This window comes from Gekko japonicus, unplaced genomic scaffold, assembly GCF_001447785.1.
Source record: "Gekko japonicus isolate JY-2015 unplaced genomic scaffold, Gekko_japonicus_V1.1 scaffold901, whole genome shotgun sequence".
Taxonomy (NCBI): Eukaryota; Metazoa; Chordata; class Lepidosauria; order Squamata; family Gekkonidae; genus Gekko; species Gekko japonicus.
This window is the reverse complement of record NW_015173701.1, coordinates 464179-486467: the sequence shown is the minus strand read 5'-3', so window position 1 is coordinate 486467 and position 22289 is coordinate 464179. Positions and strand designations below refer to the sequence as shown.

The 22289-nt window shown below is 44.7% G+C and overlaps 1 protein-coding gene across 1 annotated transcript in view; it reads left to right on the top strand.

Annotated features, from left to right (window-relative positions):
* The first annotated feature begins 1829 nt into the window (after positions 1-1829).
* The window catches only part of LOC107120526 (microsomal triglyceride transfer protein large subunit-like), a 64744-nt gene continuing 44284 nt past the window's right edge, over positions 1830-22289 (top strand). The window contains exons 1-7 of the mRNA XM_015423245.1: positions 1830-1896; positions 3933-4120; positions 11406-11540; positions 14273-14380; positions 15883-15999; positions 17942-18081; positions 18896-19046. Coding sequence (XP_015278731.1) covers positions 1830-1896; positions 3933-4120; positions 11406-11540; positions 14273-14380; positions 15883-15999; positions 17942-18081; positions 18896-19046 — 906 coding nt within the window. The remainder of the gene's footprint in view (positions 1897-3932; positions 4121-11405; positions 11541-14272; positions 14381-15882; positions 16000-17941; positions 18082-18895; positions 19047-22289) is intronic.

The window sequence follows — 22289 nt, the reverse complement described above, 5'->3', positions numbered from 1 at the left end:
CATGCTTGCTTCCACAGCACATATCCCAAAATTGGAATGATGAAGAGAAAATTAGCAGGGCCCCTGTGCAAGCGCTCACTTCAGCAGCACATGTACTAAAATTGGAATAAAATGCTTGAGTTATGGAGCTTGCTTTGGGTAGACACCAGTCATGACTGAGCATGTGAACTGGCTTGATTCCTGCTCTCACAGGCCCAATCTGCACCTAGCATTTGCTCTGCTGTTTTACCAAACCCAAGCTGGAACAAAAATTCCCGTCTACAGTGCATGCCACTTTCACTTTGATTGATTGTCGGATTTTATGGCAGTGTCCAGACTGCATGCTGCTTTCACTTCATTTGCTCTCTGGGGTTTTATTGTACCATCTGCATAGACTTATGGCCGTTTTATGGCCATTCAGGGGTGACTCTGCAGTCAGTATGGCATTGGCCTGGGATATCTAAATGTGGTTTTGAGCTGCATCTTCTTCTGTTCCACCAGTGTAGGTTGGTAAAACAGTGGAGCAAATGCTAGACACCTATCATTGTCTAAACAAATAATCAAACAAACTCTCTAAGCCATCTAGATCCTTTAATGGAGGCCTGAAGTCACATCACAAGGGTGTGAATGGCCTACACATGCACTTAAAAGGGAAAGGTTCCCTTGCTCGAAAGCCAGTCAAATCCGACTCTAGGGTTGCGGTGCTCATCTACATTTCAAAGCCGAAGAGCCAGCGCTGTCCGAAGAAATTTCCATGGTCATGTGGCCAGCATGACTAAACACCAAGGCGCACAGAACACTGTTACCTTCCCACCGAAGTGGTACCTATTTATCTACTTGCAATTTCTTGCTTTCGAACTGCTAGGTTGGCAGGAGCTGGAACTAGAGGTGGAAGCTCACTCCGTCATGTGGCACACTCAGGTCTCAAACTGCTGAACTACCACCTTCCACAGCCTGCAGTTCAGCGTCTTAACCACTTGAGCCACCGCAGCTCCATGCACATGCACATGCACTTAGCCATCAGTTAAAAAGGAAAAGCCCTCCTTCTTTGCTTGGAAAACACCTAGCTTTTGCACTGCCATATTTACCAGTAACATTTGCAAATTAATAATATCAAAGGAACAATCTGAACCAGCTGCCCTGATGTGCAAATTTTTAATTCCAATTTTAATATCTTTTTTGTTCTGAATTATTTCCTTTCAAGTGGTTCCCTTTAATGCATGCATGTTAAGAAAGCTCTGCCCGCAAACAGAACAAGACACGTCTGGCTGAAATGGCACCACCTTCACAAAGCTCTGTTCCTTCCTCCCTTGCAGCCAGTCCCTTGAAGTAACCTGATCCGGGCAGCTGGAACACTGAGGCCTCAGAAGCTGGGGGGATGGGGGGGGGAGACACCTCCTCTCCTTTGCTTTGGCTGTTTCCCTTTGGAGGAAGGGCAGGGAACCTTTAATGCACTTTCCCAGCAGACATGGCTGATGGGAATGGAGTACAAAGGGCTATTTTACAAAAGAGGGAGAGAAAGAGAGTGCTGCTCTGTGCATGGGACCTACACAGGCAAATCCCAGTGGCTGGTCTGCTCCACTTCAGAATGCCTTTTTTGGCACCAAGGCTGTTTCACAAGCATTCAAGTCCTTGAGTATCTTGCACTTCTGCTGATTAATCATTTGCTTCCCTTTGTGATGTGTAATTTAGGGATAGGGAGCAGATCAGGTCTGCCCACATGGCATTATGAATCTAGTCTGCTTCACCCATTCTTATAGGATCCCCCCCCCCTTCACATCCCTGAACAGGCTGGATTCTCTGTCCAGCAACATTGCCCTGCCTTTTGATTCAGGCACACGATCCACATCATGACCTGTCAAGCAACGTCAAGATACTTATGGCTACTTTTCTTTGTCTTTCCCAGCACCACAACAGGTAAGAGTCACATAGCATTTACATTGGGGAGGGGGAATGAAATGTCAAAATATCCACTTCAGGTATGTGTATGCGTGTCTGTTTTAAATTGTGTACAAAGCTCACAAATTGTATACAGAGTTGTCAGGTGCTTATTGCAATCGCAGAACAGCCAAGTTCTGAAAAGGCTCACTTTTCTCGTCCTTTTATGTCCCATTTATTGGCATGGCAACTAACAACAAGTGAATCTCCAGGGTTCACAGACAGTTCTCTTTGAATCTCTTTCAGATTCCTGGGACTCAAAACAGGGTCTTTGAGTTTTCTCAGGGCAGCAGGCACCTGTTGGCTTCAGTGATACTGAGAAAGGCAAAACCGAATGGTGCTGAAAAGTACAAACACTGTTCGCAGCTACTTAATGGTCTGCACAGGGCCCTTGCCTGGGAGGGAGGTACGCCTTCCTGTGGTTCAGAAGAGGCTTCAAGTCTATTACCATGACATGGTGTATTTTTTATCATTTCAGGGGTTGGGGGGATCCTGAGATTGTGCAGACGGGATAGAAAATGGAAGTGAGTGGCATGTTACAAGTTTATGCTGTACTCAGGGACATTACGTTTGGGCCATATCAATACTACACAGTTATTTATAGATTTAAACCCTTTTGGGATCCAAAGCAGCTTACAACACCCTTCTCCTCTCCTCAGTTTTTATCTTCACAACAACCACCCTGCGAGGTAGGCCCTGCCGAGAAAAATTGACTGGCCCAAGGTCGCCCAGTGAGTTTCCATGGCAGAGCAGGGATTTGATCCTGGTTCTCCCAGGTCCTAGTCTGGCATGCTAACCATTACACCATGCTGGCTGGACACCTACCCTCCCCCCCTTTGACACCTGAACGAGGCAGCTAAGTGAAAAAAATGCAAGCCGCTGCTTCAATCACATCTGCTTTGGCCCTGAACGTTTGTAGCTTACAGACTTCTGTGCACCCATCACTACTTTGCAAATCCGAGCTATTCATTTCGTTAACATTGGATCTGCTGTGAACTTTTTTAAAATGTGCTTCTGAATTCCTGATTTAAATTACTTATGACGGTTATTCGATTATTACAATAATTAAATCATGTGTCGTAAAAAGACATAACATACTCCTTAAAACATGTAACATACTCACACAGACACATGAAGCTGCCTTATACGGAATCAGAGCCCTGGATCAAGGTCAGTATTGTCTGCTCAGACTGGCAGCAGCTCTCCAGGGTCTCAGGCTGAGGTCTTTCACATCACCTCCTGCCAGATCCTTTCACTGGAAATGCCTGGGACCTTCTGCATGCCACGCAGATGCACTATTACTGAGCCATGGCCTCCCCCCAATCAGAATACCCTGCTGCTTTGGTAAAGAGAGTCTTGCAAGTAGCCATTTCATGTATGGAGGCTTAGTTTGAATGCAAACAAATAGCACCTTGAAGACTAAACTCTGTTGTGACATCAATTTTTGCAATTTTAAGTACCCCCTGCTTGAAAATGAAACCCTATTAACTCTCTGGTGCACACTTCAAAGTAAACTTGGATGGGGATTAATATCTATTATTAGCCCATTCAGCTATCAGCCTCAAGACAGTTTAGTTCCTCTAACTGGTCTATCACTGATTGCTATTATGTCTACTGAGAAGGGCAGGGAAAACACTATCAAACCATCGCACTCAAAGTGTTTGGACTCATCATATATTACTGGTCACAAAGGAGTACACTGGTTAGAGAGCTGTGGTTAGGGTGCTAGAATGAAATCAGGGAATCCCAGGTTTCAGTCCCCACTTCGTCATGAATGTTTTCCCAGAAGTAAGCTCCACCTGTATTCAATGGGGCTTACTCAAGGTTAATGTCATGGAAGTGGCCTTGAGACTAACCTCTCTCAAAGGGTCACTGTGACCATCCAGCGAGGAGAGGAGGATTCCTGGCTTCTGCATTTCCAGCAGACTCGATCCCCACCTTGCTTACGTCGAACAGCTTTAACTCATCCTTACCTGCAGGCATTTAAGTTATTTCAATGTCGGGCTCTTTTACAGAAAACCTGGAGGCTCCATCTTTTCAGCCTGGAATCCTGTATCAGTACCGATACTCACTGGACGCCCAGTTCAGTTATCTCTCCAGATCATCATGGCAAAGAAGCAAGGTCCAGGCTGAAGCACTAGTTCACATCCACCTCCTATGGAGAAATGTCAGTGATGCAAGGGAGCACCTTCTCCAAGTTGAGGTCAGTGACCTGAATTGGTTTTAAGCCCCTGGGGACAACACTGATACTCTAGCACTATTGAATGCTGAGGGTTCCTTTCGCCATATTCAGGCAGACATGACGGGCTGGCTCGGGAGCAGAAGGAAAATAGTCAGTAGCACTGTTCTGCAATCCTTTATATTTATTTATTAACTCATTATTTATTAAAACATTTACATCCTGCGTTTCCCTTGTGGCTTATGATGCAAAATTAAAAACATCCCCATTAAAAACACTCAGAAACAAAGCAGTCTTACAGCACGTCCAAAAATCCTCCAAGGACGGCACCTTCCTCAGGGAGCCCACTGGGGAAGTACAGGCTCAGGCAGAGGCCAAGCAAGCAATTGTACTCAGGGAGAGGGGGAACAGCAAGCAGGGGACAGCGAGAGAACCGCAAGTGGTGCACAGGAAGTATGGGGAAAGGTGGTCTTTCCGATAGGTAAGTCAAGGGACTTTAAAGGCCATAACCAGCACCTTGAACTGGACTTAACCTAGCAGCCAACATCAGCATCTTAAAAATAGATCAGACTTATTCCTGTTCCTGACGATAATCAGGCTGCCATACTCTGAACCAGTTTCAGTTTCTAGCTTGTCTTCAAGGACAGCTCCATCTAGAGCTTGCTACAGCAGTCCAATGAGTTTTGTGGTTATGGATCGATTAGCACGGCCAAGTTGTCAGAGTCTCAGAAATGGGAGAGTTGGTGAATCAGATGAAGCAGATAGAAAGTGCTCTTGGCCACCAGCCAACCTGCTTTCCAACCAGCATGGCTGGGTTCATGAGCGTTGCATTCCCAAGCTCTCCAAATGTCAGGTCCATTCCATCACAACAAGCAGATCCAGTCCCTCCAGACTGCCAGGCTTCCTCACCAGCATCACCCCTATCTTTTCTTGACTCAGATTCAGTTTCTTCTGCCTCAGACACTTGACCAGGACCTCAAGCATTGCCTCAGACTGAGATGGACATATCTTGAGGCTTCACCAATGAAGTATAGAACCGGGCTCAGGCGGGTAGCCATGTTGGTCTGAAGCAGCAAAACAAAGTTTTAGTCCAGTGGCACCTTTAAGACCAACAGAGTTTTATCCAAGAATGGACTCAAACTTTACAGAACTGGGTGTCATCATATGGATGATATCCAACCATAAAGGTCTGGACAATCTCATTCAGCAACCACTTATAAATATTGAAGAGCACAGGTGACAAGATTGAGTTTAAATACTCCACAAGGCAGATATTAATCTATTGACTCCTCTGGTAGAAACTTTGATCAGATAGAAAGACTGAAACCACCAAAGGTCTCTATCTCCAGTATCAATTAGAGTTGCCGCCCCCAGGTCTGAGTGGGGGTTACCCCACTTTTGAGGGCTCCAATCTGCCCCCGGCCAGCTGGCCGGTGGGGGAAACCCTGCCCCTAAGCACAACCACTCTCCCTCCCTTTCTGCCAGATTTGAAGGGCTACAGATGATCACTGGGGACCACATGGCCTGCCGATCAGATGGAGGGTCCTTTAAATCTAGCAGGAAGGATGGAGAGGGGTGGTCGCCAGCTGCATGCTCAGCTCGCAAAAAGGCCCTTTAAAGGGTCTTTTTTACAAGCAGGATGGGGGCTGCGGCACACAGGGCTGGGGAAAATCAGCCTCACACGCTGCGGCCCCCACCTGCTCACAAGCCGAGCATGTGGCCCACAACCACCCCCTCCCTCCCTCCCTCCCTCCTGCAGATCAGCTGAAGCCCTTTAAAGGATGGAGAGGGGTGGGTGGTCATGCTTGGGGGCAGGGCTTGGGGACAGGGCTTGGGGGTGTCCCTGCCCACCCGTAGAGCACCCCCCCCCAATTCCCCCCACTGGAGTGAGGAGGGAAACTGGCAACCCTAGTATCAACCCAATATTCTAACTGATGGAAAGGTGTCCTCTGTTTTGTCAAAGGCCTATTTTTCTGTCCTCCTTCAGATGAAGATCACCCACCAGTGCAACCAAGCCATCTTGATTCTGAAGCTAGGCCTGAAATCAGACTGAACTGAGACAAAGCTGGACACAGCTCAAATAGTAACCCTTCAATATTTCCAGCAGAATCTCTGTTTAACAGGATGCCTATTTAAAGGAACATATTATTTAAAATTTTCTTGCATACAAAGAGCTTACCTTCAGTCACACAGCAAAGTATTTTGGTGGCAGCTGCTGTTGAAAGCAGCTTTTAAAAAATTTGCACAGCCAAGCAGCTCTCCAGGGGTTGATCAGAAGCCTGCCCACTTCCTGAAAACACTTGGCAGGTGTCGGAAAACTGGTTGACAGGCTGCATGGTAACCACTTGAATCAAAGGGTACAATACCCTTTCCCAGAATGCTTTCAAAAGTCAGGATGGGCAAGGATCAAGAGCAGAAGTGATGGCTCTCATGATCCCATAACCATAGTCAGCATTAGCATTGGCAAGGACAATCTGAATCCATCCATAGAAAAGGGAGAAGCAGCACCAGATTTACTATCAACCTGGCCTCTAAGTCAGAACAGATGAGACAGAAGACCTGTTCAGAAGTTACAGTCCTATTCATATACAAACCATGTACAGTGCACACTTGATTTTTCTGTATGTGGTGCATTTAGTGATTCTCATGTTTTATTCAACACATTTACAGATGAACATGTGATTTAAACCCCACAGTTATCCATGTCCTGATCCCTTTTTTCATTTGTAAAGTGGATATGCACTGGGTCTTTCTTAAAAAAAACAGAGCTACGTACATACCTGCAGGGTGTACATGTGTTATGGTTGCCAAACTCAAGGTAGAGCCTGGAGTTCTTCTGGAATTACAATGGATCTCCAGTCTAGGGATGGGCACAGACCTTCCCACGAACCCAAATTCAGTAGTAAAATCACCCGGGGTTGTAGTTTGCAAACTGAGGTTCGTGCAACCCCCCCCCCTCCATTACCCTCTGTGGTTTTTTGGAGGTTCGTGTGAGTCGTGGTGGGAAGCAAGGAGGAGCGAGAGGGATCGCTGAAATGGTTTGCATCCATTTCAGACTAATAGTGGGGCTAGTGCACCCATCACCTGTTAGGCTGGAACAGATGCAAGCCATTTCATTGATTCCTTCCATGTCCCCCCACGAAACAGAGGGTTTTAATGGCTCACAGCTGCAGCAGGACACCTTCAGATTCAACCCTATGGATCTCTTTTGCTAATAGTGGCACTTTACTCTGGCACAAGGGCATGTCCCCTCATGAAAGAGGCTCTTTATCAGTGTCAGGAGAAGAGTACTTGAAACATAAGAAAGCACCGCCATTAGTAGAACAGATCCTGGGACTCAGGGCCACCAAGAAGGGGAGGACTGGGGGGACAAATTCCAGGGGCCCAAATCAGCTGGAGGGCCCCTGAAGCCAGCATGATGCGGCATCTGTCAGAATGTATTTCCATTCATTTTACTTATAGTGCAGTTCTGGCTGCAGCCACTAGGGGCACAGGGAAGTCTAAGGAGTAAAAGGCCCTCTGACTATTGGCTAGCCTCACCTTATTGGTATTTTTTTGGTATATTTTGGCTTTCTGAATGTATCCAGGTTTTCTTGAGAAAACCAAAAAAATTCCTGAGAAAATCCTGGATATATTCAGGAATTACCAGTAGATCTGAAGAAAGCAGAGAGGTGGGAGCAATATGCAGTCTCTTAGCTGGAATCTCTCAAATGTTTGTCGGGCTTCTATTGCAGTCCCTTTAAAGTTTGGGCTGGCTTTTTAAAAACTGGTATTTTAAAAAAACTGGTATTGGAATCTTGGATTTTTTGAAAACGCTGAAATTTTATTGGGTCCAATAGACCTGAATTGAAAAATACCAATTAAAAAAATTGCACACCCTTAATGGTAAGTCATTGCCAGGCTGCAGTCTACAAACAAGGTTGTTGCTCCAGCAGTCTATCCTTTCCCTCTTCCTTTCCTCGTACCCAGTTTCAGTGTTTTTATCTGTCCAGCCAGTTCTTGCCAAGTGGTTGTTAGTGTGTCACAGCAAGATAAAAACCACCTTTCCCTCTCTTTTCCTTAATTTCTTTCCTTTTCCATGCTTTTCTCTTTCTTCGTTCATTTCTGTTTCTTTCATGATCTGCCTTCATTTTTCTCTCCCTCCCCCTTCTAGTTTTTCCATGTCCCCACCCCCATTATTTTCCAAGTCTTTGTCTGAACTCCTTCTTATCCATATCCTGCTTGGCAACTTAGAATGTACTTAGTAGCAGTATAGTAACAAAGCTTTTTTAATATTATGAACAGAACGGAGGATTAATATTTCCCCATGATCTAACAAAGTAGTAAAAGGATGCTTCCCCCATCACATCCTCTATGTGCATGGTAGTGGAATGTTAATCAGTTTTAGTGGTTATACATATGGAACAGAAGTTAGAACTCCCAGTTCAGGCACTAGATTGTTGTTGTTGTTGTTGTGTTGGGGGAACATCTAACAGCCTTTTGTAAGGGCTACTTTTTAAAATGACAAATAATGCGATATTTTTAGATAATGTCAGCAAAATCAGTCCCAATGATCCCAGTACTTCGCATCCAGCACCACTACATAGCCCAGTTTGCCCCCCTGCCACTTTTGTGCTAGATAAAGGTACAAGGATAAACAAATCAATTTCTTACTGACATGATGTTTTTGTGAACTAGAGCCCACTTCATCTGATGCAAGAAGTGTATCCTGTAAAAAAAGACACATACATGTGTGTTACAAAATTAGACTCATGGCTACAGAGAGTAATACCGAGAGGCACAGGCTGTGTAAACAGAGATGAGGAGGGAATTTTGACAGGCAGAGCTTGTCTGGAAAGAGGGAGGAAAGCTGCTCATGCATCTTTTACACAATTGTGATGGCTTCTATAGATACAAGGAGCCTAGCCCTGATTGCCATGCTTGCAATATTTAACAGCATTCTGAATACTGAATGATCAAGTCTTCCACCTGCCAAAAGTGTTGCAGCAATACTTGATGAAGCAACAGTAATAGTTATCATCATTTTTTATGAACTGTATGCAAAATTAGATTTATAACAAATGTCATACCCAGTCTTTCTCCCCAGTAGGGACCCACAGCAGCTTCCATTGTCCTCCTGTCCTCCGTTTTATCCTCACAACAACCCTGAGGTAGATCTGGCTGACAGCATGTCACCCAGCAGCCTTCCATGACAGACTGGGGATCTGAGTATGAGAAACACGTGACAGGTTGCTTAAAAGCTCTCTTATTACAAATTGTCTGTTGTGGTCCAGGATTTTGTAGTTCCCTCCATTTTTGGCACCACCAACTCCCATCATCATTCTGGGGCTGGCAACCAGTTTTTGAAGATGTAGGATTATTTTCTCACAAGTTATGCCTGCCATAAACAGAGACCCTTTGCAAATAGCACCGGGGTTGTCTGGAGATAACCTGGGCTGGGATATTCCAATGCTTTTCATTTTTGGCAATGGGAAAAAAATAATATTTGGTCAATAGCAATATCTACACAGCTACACAGAAGAAAGACAATATCTACCTGGAACTACATCTACACAGCCCAGTCCTCAATGAAACTTTCAGAGTTTTCCTTTGAGACTTTGGTGCAGTTTCTGCACAACCTCCTTCTGATTCTTTTTTTTCCCCCTCCAGCAAGGTAGGACAATAATCTACCTGATTCTCGGTCTGTGGGTATAGGCATTGTAGTGGTTTGAGGGAGAGGCAAAAAAGTCAACCACAAGAGAAGAGTTAGGCCAAAAGGGTCACAGAAGCAATGAAAGCCCTGCATGCTGCCCTCATGAAGACCGGGTATCCTTCTAGGTGCAAAACTGTGTCTTGGATTTAAGAGCTGTATACATCTACAGCATACCCACTGTGTCTTTAAAAGCATTTCACTCATTCTAAAAAATAAAATATTTCTTAGGAGTTTTTTCTCAGTGCTCCCCAAATGTTTCAGTTTTTCCATCAGAAAAACTGGAGGGGGGGAGGCCTTGGAGGGAAAAAAGGAAAAAACTGGATTTTTAACTGATTTTGTTCTGTGTATTCCCCCCCCCCCCAAGCCTTCACATCTCTAGTGAAGGGAAGCGGTTTTCTGTGTGTTTTTAAAAGGTCATCTGAAGATGATAGAAAGCTGATCTGGCAACATTTGTGACTTGAGGTGTGCAAAAAAAAAATGCCGGTATTTTTTGGCTTCGGGTACATCAGACCCAAAAAATATCGGTAAATGCCAAATTTCCCCAGTCCAATACCGGTAAGGTATTCAGATTGGGGAAATATTCAGCCAGCATTGCTGAATATATTTGGGGCTGATTTACACCACCAGAGGGAAAGGAGGCATATTAAAATGCCTTCTTTCCTGCTGGTAGCCCCTATAGATTTCCCTGTCAATTTCACTCCCTGCTAATCAGCTGAGAGTGAAATTGACAAGGCGTTGTCATTGGCGTTAATAACGCCCTATCAAGAGTTGGGAGTTGGATTCCAATTTCTCTCTCTGCCTTCCATTCTCTAGCTCATATGTCCTAGCTGGAGATGGGCAGGCAGGGAACCCAGGCACATTTAAAATGCCTTTTTTCCCCTCCCCGTGGCAGCGGGACACTTGGAGAAGATCAGAAGGGGAACTCAGGCATGTTTAAAAGGCCTTTCTTTCCCTCCCCGATCCATCAGAAGCCAGAACACAAGAATTCAGGCATTTAAACCCAACAGCTGACTGGCGGCTCAGGCTGCTAGGTTTGAGTCTTTTTTTCAGTATAGCAAAAAGAACCCCCTCCAAAAAAAGCCGGATAATATCGGCTTTTTCAAGTTTAGCTATACCAGTAGCCGAATTCGGCTTATGTGATACCCGATAAATAGCAACAAGGTATTTTTTGGGTATCTTTTTGGTTCGGCTATAGCCGAATGCACACACTTATTCGTGACTTGGGCCTCTATGGAAAGCAAGGCATCCAAGATCACGCCCAAGCTCTTTACTGTCAGCATTGGCGTTAATAACGCCCTATAAAGAGTTGGGAGTTGGATTCAAACCCACCCCCCTTAGTTTCAGCTGGCTCTGCTTTAACCAGCCAGCCATGGCCTCCAAAGCCCTGGTCAAAACATATGGGGCAGTGTTTAGTCAGCCGTCCATCAACAGATACAGCTGGTTGTCATCAGCATATTGGTGGCAACCCAGCACAATCCTTCAGTCCAACTGGGCAATGATGGGAAATGAAATAAAAACAGATGCAAAGCCATTCTCCTTGAGATCAGTGGCTATCAGAATCCATGCTACATAGCACTGAATCCTCCTGATGTCCTTCTGTCCATTTGTATATCTTAGATACATAACCTACAAGTCCATCACAAGCCAGAACACAAGAAGAATCAGACTAATAACAGCAGTCCCTCCACAGACGTTTCTCCAAACACCACTGAACTGCAACAGCCTATTTTCCTTCACTGGTATAATGGAAAGGTATGTTAATATTTATTTGTGCTATTTAATAATCTCATTTTCATTCCAGCTTCTGATTCATGCAAGCTAGCCAGCATTCTTCTAGATACAGATGAGTTACGGTCAACCTTTCTCAGTGGTATAGTAATTTTTATGTGCACAGTGGTTACCACCGTAAGGAGAAACTCTTCAGTCTATAAAGACTGATTTCCACCAGTTGATGGGAGTACAAGCAGTGTAAGTGGCCACTCCCTGCTAGTAAATAAGTAATGTACCCTCCACCTCCACAGTCTAACCCACTAAAAGCTCAGAGGAGGAGACGGAAGTTACTGTATATGACAGTCACCCAATCATTTTATGCTTTTACATGTTTCACAGTTAAAATTAGGATAGGGCTATAGATGCTATCGAATTATGGTACTGGAGAAAACTCTTGAGAGTCCCTTGGACTACAAGGAGATCAAATCAGTCAGTCCTAAAAGAAATCAACCCTGAGTGTTCCCTGGAATGCCAGACACTGAAGCTGAAACTCAAATACTTTGGCCACCAAATGAGAAGGGAGCACTCACTGGAAAAGATCCTGATGCTGGGAAAGCCTGAAGGTAACAGAAGAAGGGAACGTCAAAGGATGAGATGGTTAGATAGTGTTATCGATGCAATGAACATGAAACTGAGGAAACTCCGAAGGACAGAGAAAGACAGAAGGGCCTGGTGTGATGTGGTCCATAAGGTCACAAAAAGTCAGACTCAACTGTGCAACCGAACAACAACAACAAGTAATTAGTCCTTGATGACTATGGTTAGAATGGTTGTTTCTCTGAAGTTATACATTATATTAATTAAATGAAGACTCCCAGGAACATCCCAGCCCTCACTACATATGCATAGGGCAGAACACTCATGAAGATAAAATCCATTTATGAAAGACTGGCTCTTCAGATGCACCAAAATGAGATCATTACCTTTCTACTCGTAGCAGTAAGGGCAAAAAAAATTAAAATCTTAAACCGAGTCTTTTTGCCAGAAACCAGGAAATTAGACCAGTCAGTCTAATGTCTGTCCCAGGCAAATTAGTAGAAACTGTAATCAAAGATAGAATTGTTATAGGCACATAGAGAGACAAAGCCTGCTGAGGAAAAATCAGAAAAGGGAAGTTCTGCTTCACAAGCCTTCTGGAGGTCTTTGAGAAAGTGAACAAGCATGTAGCAAATGGTGACCCAGTAGACATATACCTGGACTTTCAAAAGGCTTTTGACAAGGTATCTCACCCAAGACTGTTGAGTAAACTTAGCGGTCATGGGAGAAGATGACGGGTTCTCTTATGGATTAAAAACTGATTAAATGACAGGAAGCAAAGAGTAAGGATCAATGGACAGTTCTCACAGTGGGGGGAAGTAAGCAGTGGGGTCCCACAAGTATCAATATTGGGGCTGGTACTATTTAATTTATTCATCAGTGATCTGGAACTAGGGCTGAGTAGGGTAGTGATCAAGTTTGCAGATGACACCAAATTATTCAGGATGGTGAAAACCAAGGCTGACTGTGAGGGGCTCCAAGAGGACCTCCACAAACTGGGTGAGTGGGCGACAATGTGGCAAATGAAGTTCAATGTTGGTAAGTGTCAAGTGATGCACATTGGGACAAAAAAATCCCAGCTTCAAGTATAGGCTAATGGGGTCTGAACTTGCTGAGGCTGAGGGAGAAAAAGATCTTGGAGTTGTAGCGGATAGCTCAGTGAAAGTGTCAACCCAGTGTGCTGCAGCGGTGAAAAAGGCAAAATCTATGTTGGGGATTATTAGGAAAGGGAGTGAGAATAAAACAGCCAATATTGTAATACCCCTGTATAGATCCGTGGTGCAGCCTCATTTGGAATTCTCTTCACTGTATCTTAGAAAGGGAATTACAGATCTGGAAAAAGTACAAAGGAGGGGGACTAAGATGATTAGGGACTTGGGGCACCTTCCATATGAGGAAAGGTTGAAGAGTCTGGGACTTTTCACTTTAGAAAAGAGATGACTAAGGGGGACCATGATAGAAGTTTATAAAATTATGGGGTGGAGAGAGTTGACAAAGAGAAATTTTTTCTCCCTCTCCAGTGAAGCTGATGGGCAGTAGGTTCAGGATGAATAAAAGGAAAGACTTCTCTACACAGAGAGTGATTAAATGTGGAATTTGCTGCCAGAGGATATAGTGATGGCCACAGGAATAAACAGCTTTAAAGGGGGATTAGATAAATTCATGGAGGATAAGTTGTATCAATGGCTCCTAGCCATGGCAGCTGAGGGGAACCTACATATTCAAAGGCACCAAACCTCTGAATCTCAGAGCCAGGAGGCAATATCAGGGGAAGGCCTTGGTTGTTGTTGTTGGCTGTCCAGAGGAACTGGTGTGAGACAGGATGCTGGACTAGATGGACTGTTGGTCTGATCCAGCAGGGCTCGTCTTATATTCTCAGTGCCACAATTGAGTTTTACTTGTTCTACTACTAGCATGTATCTCTGACACACTGATAACAAAAAAACTGATGTTTTCCATAGTTCTTGCAGTTGCACAAAACTGATCTGTATTTTCTTCTACCTTATACCACTGTACTTTGGGATCATGTGTTCTGGAAAAGCTACCAAAGAGAGGAAAGGATGTACAAGGATTACTCACTGGTACACTGAGGCTTTGTAGCATGTCCGACTTTCTTGTGACTCTTTCCTCAGCTCCATATGGATTCTCTCCCATAAAGCTTGACTTTCACCTTGCAGGTTGAAGGCTTTTATGAAAACAAAGCAACAAGCCCTCTAACTCTGGAGCTGAAGCGAGGCCTTGCCAGCCTTCTCCAGTTTCAGACCCATCCTGGAAAAAAGACTGAGGTAAATAATGAAATTTTATGTCACCAGGAATCTTTGTGTCCTTGGATAGCTATAATTTCAGCACTGGAACAATACTTTTCTTTCAAGATGTATATGTATGCACGTGACATCAAATCGCAACCAATTTATGGCGACCCTAGAAAGGGGCTTTCAACCCAAGTGAGAAGCAGAGATAGTTTGCAGAGTCTTCCTTGGTGGTTTCCAATCCAAGCACCTAGCCTGCTTGTTTCCGGGAACACATGAAACTGCCTTATACTGAATCAGAACCTTGGTCCACCAAAGTCAGTGTCGTCTACTCAGACTGGTGGCAGCTCTCCAGGCTATTCTGCAGAGGTTTTTCACATCACCTACCACCAGATCTTTTAGCTGGAGATACTGGGTATTGAACCTGGGACCTTCTGCATGCCAAACAGATGTTCAGCCACAGCCTCCCCCCCCCCCGATCCGAGATCTGACAAGATCAAGCCCTTCCCACGTGCATCAAAACTTACATATCACAAAATCAAGCCAAAATTCTAGAGTAATAACATAGCAAGATTTTGTCGGTCTAATGTCTCTTACTGGCCCAGGCCCATCAAGTCCCTTTTCATTTTCACCAAAGTTCTTTCATACTTCATAAAATCAACACAGAGCATTGTACATTTCACATGGAAATCGTTAATTGGGAAAATATTGGAAATGTGAATTTTTAATAATATTCAACCCACTAACATCCTATAATGGAGCTGCGGTGGCTCAAGTGGTTAAGACGCTGAACTGCAGGCTGTGGAAGGTCAGTAGTTCAGCAGTTCAAGACCCGGGTGCCGCAAGACGGGGTGAGCTCCTGTCTCTAGTTCCAGTTCCTGCCAACCTAGCAGTTCGAAAGCAAGAAATTGCAAGTAGATAAATAGGTACCACTTCGGTGGGAAGGTAACAGCGTTCTGTGCGCCTTGGTGTTTAGTCATGCCGGCCACATGACCATGGAAACGTCTTCGGACAGCGCTGGCTCTTCGGCTTGGAAACGGAGATGAGCACCGCAACCCTAGAGTCGGATTCGACTGGCTTTCGAGCAAGGGAACCTTTACCTTTACCTTTACCTTTACCAGAGGTCCATCAGTGGATATTAGCCACAAGGTATAGATAGGGGCTCTGGGGCAAGTGATGCTCTGTCTTCTTGGTGCTTGCGGGGGGTCAACAGTGGGAGGGCTTCTAATGTCCTGGCCCCACTGGTGGACCTCCTGATGGCACTGGTATTTCTGGCCACTGTGTGACACAGAGTGTTGGACTGGATGGGCCTTTGGCCTGATCCAACATTGGCGTCTCTTATGTTCTTATGTTCTTAACATCCTATATGTAACAATAACATGGAGGAAAAGTAGCTCATAGAGTCTACGCCTATTAATTGGGGAAGTGGATTTTTTAAAAAGGTATTCAACCCCAGAATACTATTTATAAAAATAATCTGAATGAAGAGTAATAAATACTAAGAGCTCAGTTCATGCTGTACTGTTTATCTTGTTCAGGAGGACATTTCTGGGAGTTGTCAAGTAACCTACACTGCCTCCGAGGATTCTGTTCAGAAGACAAAAGACCTTCATAGCTGCAGAAGATCAAAATTTGGATTCAGCTGTGTGAACAAAGCAAGTCAATTTATTTATTTATTTATTTATTTTGTAAGTTTTATTTATCATTTTACAAAGCATACATATACTAATATTATATACAGAAAACAATACTGAGTCTATTGTTTATTCTTTTCCTTTATCCATTTATATATCCTAGCCCACCTTTCTGGAAATATTTTATCATCTTTCCCTTGAAATATTACACTCAATTTGTCCATTTCTGCAACCTCCAAAAGTTTTATAGCTAATTCTTTTCTCGTTGGTATCTTCTCTTGTTTCCAATACTTTGCTATTAGAATTCTTGCTGCTGTGAGAATATAAGTTAGTACATATACATCATTTTCTTTGTATTCCTTGGGAATTATATTTAACAGATAAATCTCTGGACATGGTTTCAACTTGATATTTAATATTTCCATTATTATATTACTTATGTTTTGCCAAAATTTACAGATTTTTCCACATTTCCACCACATATGAAAAAATGTACCTACATTCGCTTTACATCTCCAACAGTTTTTATTTGGTGTTTTATACGCTTTAGCTATCTTTTCTGGTGTCCAATACCATCTGTGAAATATTTTAAATATATTTTCTTTAAAAGTTACTGCTCTCATCAATTTCATTGCTTTCCATATTTTTTGCCAGTCATCAGTTTGGATAATCTTTCCCATATCTTTCATCTACATAATCATTGTGGTTTTTATTATTTCATCTTGCAAGTAGTCATCTAGTAAGAAGTTATATATTTTTTGAATTAATTTGTCATTTGAGGAGAGCCAAATTTTGTCAAATTCAGATTTAGATTTTAAAAATTCAACTGTTTTGTTTTTGTTATACCTGTCTTGTAGTTGTATTTGTTCCCACCATGTAAGGTGAATGTTTTTAACTTTTAAGTTTTCTATTGGTCTTAATGTATTATTTTCGTCCAGCAGAGTATCATGTGATATAGCTTTTTCCTTTGTCATTAGTTTGGGATTTATAAACGATTCTAAGGGGGACACCCATCTTGGGGTTTTGTATAATATTTATCTTTTATTTCCTTCCATACTTTTATTAGTGCTGATCTAAGTATATGATTGTGAAAATTCGTATGTACTTTATCCTTTCCATACCATGGCCTTCTAGATCTAAAGTTCTCCAGTTTTCTAGTTGCATCCAGTCTTTAATGCAGCTCATGGTTGCCGCTTGGTAGTAAAGACGCCAGTTTGGTAAACCTAGACCTCCTCTTTCTTTTTTAACTTGTAGTATCTTTAATTTAATTCGTGCCCTTTTATTTTATTTTATTTTATTAACTGTGTTTCTTCCCATACTACCTCTTCACACTCAAATCTTATCAGTGGACAGCTAAGACAGAACACAGAGTATAAGAAGTAGTAGATTTGTTGAGAGGTTGAAAGGAGACTCTATCAAAAGGGAGGAGGAAATATATTAGGTTGCTGATATGGTGGGAGGACTTTCTCTTACAGAACCTTTGTGCTGGGGTCTACACAAATTAAAAGACCATTCTCACAGAACTACATTCAAAGTAAATAACTGGTGAAAAATCAGCACAGTTTCTACCACAGCAAACCAGGAAAGACAGAGAATAGCAAAATGGCACTTCTCCCTTCTGCAAAAAAGGCTGATAGACACACTGTATATGTTTAAAGATGGGAAATATAAAAACAGATTATGGGTGCTTACCTCATTTAGTTCACCAGTTTTAATGACAGTGTTAAGCATTCTCAGGGGTAAATGTCAGTATGGCTTTTACTGTATCACAAACCCTATTTTTTTAAAAAAATATAAAATAATAGTGCACAGAAATGGCAGAGAGAAGAACAACACAAGGCTTTTGGGGCCCCATTAGGAAGAAAGGCAAGATATAAATGAAATAAATAGACATCTTTCAAAAGTATCCAACACTAAAAAGGATAGTGGAGAAAAGAAAAGATAAAGCCCTTACCTTCCACAGATTTTTGGACTCCTGTGGCAACCCACAAGTAAAAGTCTTTACTCTATGGAAGGAAGTCTCCTCAAATCTGCATTGGCTGAAGAAAATCATGTGATCTCACTAAGCCTGAAATCTTCCATTGGAGTCAACATCACCTCCAGGTAGGTCCCACATGGGTTCCTTCAATAGAGTCTGCATGTGTGAGAGACGTTAAATGATGCCATCTTAATCAGGGTTAGAAAATTGAGTCCTGGGTAATCTTGATGCCCTTGGTTGCCAAAGGGCAGGTTTGAGGTGAAACTTACAAGCCAAAAGAAGGCACAGAAGTATGGAAAGAAACTGGCAAAAATGTCTGCTTCTGAGGTCTCCTCACCATTCTTCAGTATGTCAAAATGTGTCCCAGTTCATGTACATTTTCAAAAGGATAAATGGCGGCTGCAAGGGAAGTTTCAATTTGGGAAAATCGTATGGAAGAAAATAATATGAGAGAAATGGGGTGCCACAACCTTAGGGTTGCCAGCTCTGGGTTGAGAGATACCTGGAGATTGTGGGAGTGGAGCCTGGGGAGGGAAGGGTTTGGAGAGGGAAGGGACATCATCAGGGTATAATGCCACAGAGTCCACCTCCAAGGCATCCATTTTCTCCAGGGGAACTGTTCTCTGTTGCCTGGACATCAGTTGTAATAGCAGGAAATCTCCAGGTGCTCCCTAGAGGTTGGCAACCCTACATGGCCTCGATCCCAATTCGGGGGAGTGCTCTCATACCTTGTGAGTTTAGGAAAATGCTGGAAGCTCCATGCACTGAACTCTGAGCATATTGTCTGGTTAGACCCTCTCAACTGAAAACCTCCAAGGCCTTTGCCCACTTGTATATCTCTTTACCTTGACGTTAGCATACTGAAACATGATCGGACTATTCACACAACCAGATGGAGACGAAAGATCTTATCATCATCAGCTTCTTTTCTTTCCTCAGGCAATATCTTGAGCTTGTGGCTCAAGAGCCTGGATCCAAAGAATTACCTGAGAAGAGTCTTCAGGAAGCGCTGGCTGCCATATTGGAAACACCTCAGCCCACCGATATAGCGAGTGAGCCTTTCAAGAGGATCTGCAAACAGTGCCCAAAAGTGAGTGGCAGCAAAGCCCTTACCTAAGTCTACATTGACCAATGTGCTAAGTAAGAGTACAGGTGCCCAGCCTATAAACTATCCCAGGATATTTCAATGTCAAGAGTCATCTTTTGGTTCCCTTTATATTGCTCACAGCTGTGAATCTAAGGCCTGCTGCCTCATTATAAAATGGGGGAGCAGTATCTATATTCCCATGAATCAATTTAATTTCAGATCATTTTTTGCCCTCAAGTGTCAAAGCAAATGTTAGATCGCCGCTAACAAAGATCCGGAGAGGGATTTCAACAAAGTGAACAGCTTTATTGTAGGTACGAACAAGTGCTTGCAATAAGTCATAACCAGAACAGTTTAACATTGGGAGCCAGGCTCCTTTTAAACCTTCCCGGTTTACTTTAAACGCTCCTCTGTGGGTTACTATTGTTTGTGCTTCGGCTGCCTCTGGGGTCACCGGCAGCTGCTGGTAAGCTTGAGCCAAGTCAAGCTTAGCAAAAACCTTCCCTCCCCCCAGGGAAGCCAGAATGTGACTTATTACTGGGACCGGGTATGAGTGCTGCTGCAAAGCTCTGTTTAGAGTACACTTATAATCTGCACATATTCGCACAGACCCGTCCGGTTTGACCGGTGTTACTATGGGGGTCTCCCACTGAAAGGCACCGGTTCCAAAACTCCTTGTTCAATGATCTTGTCCAGTTCCGTTTCGATCCGTGGCTTTAAGGCGAGGGGCACCTTCCGATACTTTAATCGTATCGGTGTCGGATCCAACTCAAATGCAATTGGGGGCCCTTTGTACCTTCCCAATCCATCCCCAAACACCTCAGGGAACTCATCATACAACATATTCCATTTATTTTCAGTCAGTTCGTTTACTCCATAAATTCCAATGCCTAATGGCTCGAACCAGTCTAACCCCAGTAGGTTGACCCGGTCCCCTTCTGCAACCAACAATGACAGGGTAACACATTTTCCCTTGAACTCAACCTTCACAGTATCCCTTCCCGCCAAAGGAATTCTCTTTCCTTGAAAGTCAAACACCCTTGTGTCCGCAGGCTTGAGCCGCCGCCGACTCCAGGTAGGGAACAGCCGCTGCCATATTGTCGAAGAGATCACTGTGACGGATGATCCTGAATTGACCTCCATGCTGCAGGGCATGCCATCGAGGAGAGGGGTGATGGAGATCTTTCCCTGACAACTGGTGCAAAAAACAGTTGATGCGCTTGTCAGGTTTGATGTCATCTGGCAGTTGGCCTCTGTTGCTCGGGATCGCTGTTTCCTCATGGATGAGGGTGAAGAAGGCTTGTCTGCTGATCTGCAGACTCTGGCCAAATGGCCTCGCCACCCACATGCTCGGCACTCGACATCTTTTGCCCAGCACTGGTCGTGGTGGTGTTTCCCACCACATCCGGAACACGGCTTACTCCACGCAGTCTTCATTGGGGTCCGCTTGTCTGCTCCCGCCTTTACTACGTTGACGTCATCATCCACATGAACGCTTTCGCTGTCAGGACCCTGGTAACACCAGGTAACACCGGCCGCTGTCGGACCTCTTTAGTGGATTTATCTGCCACCTCTGCTGCGACAGCCTCTTCGTATGCCACAGCCCAGGTTAGGGTTGTGCGCACAAACAACCGCTGCTGCAGCCTCTCATTGCGAAGGCCACACACCAGTCGGCCTCTGAGGGCCTCCTTGATGTTGGTGAAATTGCACGGCCTCGTTGCCTTTCGCAGGGCCAGCACAAATTCGGCAATGGACTTGCTCGCTGCCTGACTCCTTTTGTAGAAGACGTGCCGGCAGGCGATCTCTGATGGCTGCAGGGAGAAATGGGCCTTAGCTTTTTTGTCAGCTCCTGGAACAGCACCGTCTTGATGTCAGCTGGAGCTACCAACGACCTGGCGATGTCAAAAACGCTCTTTTCCCGCATGAACTCAGCAGGCTGGCTCGCTTCTTCGCCTCCTCCTTGATGTCGTTGGCCTCTAAGTGGAACTTGAACCGTGCAAGGTATGCATCCCAATCCTCTGTCATGGGTTCGAATGCCTCGAACATCTGGCTACTGGCCATCCCGGTAGGCTCGTTCACCGGTGCTGGCGGTGCCTCCGCTGGAGTGGCCACGGCGCTGTGTTCATCCTCGTCCGTCGTGGGGTTTGTTAAGCAGGGCTGCCTACCTGCTCTAACATCCCATCCTCGTCGCCAATTGTTAGATCGCCGCTAACAAAGATCCAGAGAGTGATTTCAACAAAGTGAACAGCTTTATTGTAGGTACGAACAAGCGCTTGCAATAAGTCATAACCAGAACAGTTTAACATTGGGAGCTAAGCTCCTTTTAAACCTTCCTGGGCTAACATAGCCACGCTTACTTACAATTAACAACCAATGAGGTTATTGTGTAGTGGGTTGACCATGTGGCGATGGTGAAAGGCCGGCCGTAGATGAAGTTGTGGAACTTCTTGACCCCTGCAACAATGGCTAGTCCTTCCCGAACTATCTGGGCGTAGTTCCGCTCGGCTGCAGATAGGGTGCGCGAGTAATACGCCACCGGGACCTCCTGGCCATCAGGGAGACGATGCGCCAGCACTGCCCCAATGACGTAAGGAGAGGTGTCGCATGCCAAGACGACCGGCAGAGCCTCGTTGAAATGGGCCAGGACCGGGTTCGAGATCAGGAGTTCCTTAATGTTCCGGAAAGCGGCCACCTGGCGGGGCCCCCAGACCCAGGGGGCCTGCTTGTCATGGAGGCGATGTAGGGGTTCCGCTACCGCCGCCTTGTGGGGCAGAATGGTGTGGTAGAAATTAAGGATCCCTAAGAACGCCTGCAGCTCTGCTTTGGATTTCGGTGGTGGAGCTTCCACGATTGCCTTGACCTTGTCCCTGGTCGGGTGGAGGCCTTCCGCATCCACCGTGAACCCCAGGAAGTCCACAGATGGCACCCCCAGCCGGCACTTGTCCAGTTTGACCTTTAGTCCCGCATCCTGGAAACGCTGGAGCACCGTGCGGAGGCAGTCCGCGAAGTCGGCCGGCGTCGCAGCGGCAATCAGCACATCATCAAAGAATGGGGTGACGCCGGGGACTCCTTTAAGCAAAGAGTCCATCAGTTGTTGAAAAAGTCCCGGTGCCACGCTCACCCCGAATTGTAGCCGCTTGGTTCTAAACGCACCCCGGTGGGTCACAATCGTTTGCGCTTCAGCAGTCGCCTCATCCACTGGCAACTGCTGATAAGCCTGGCGAGATCCAGTTTACCGAATATCTT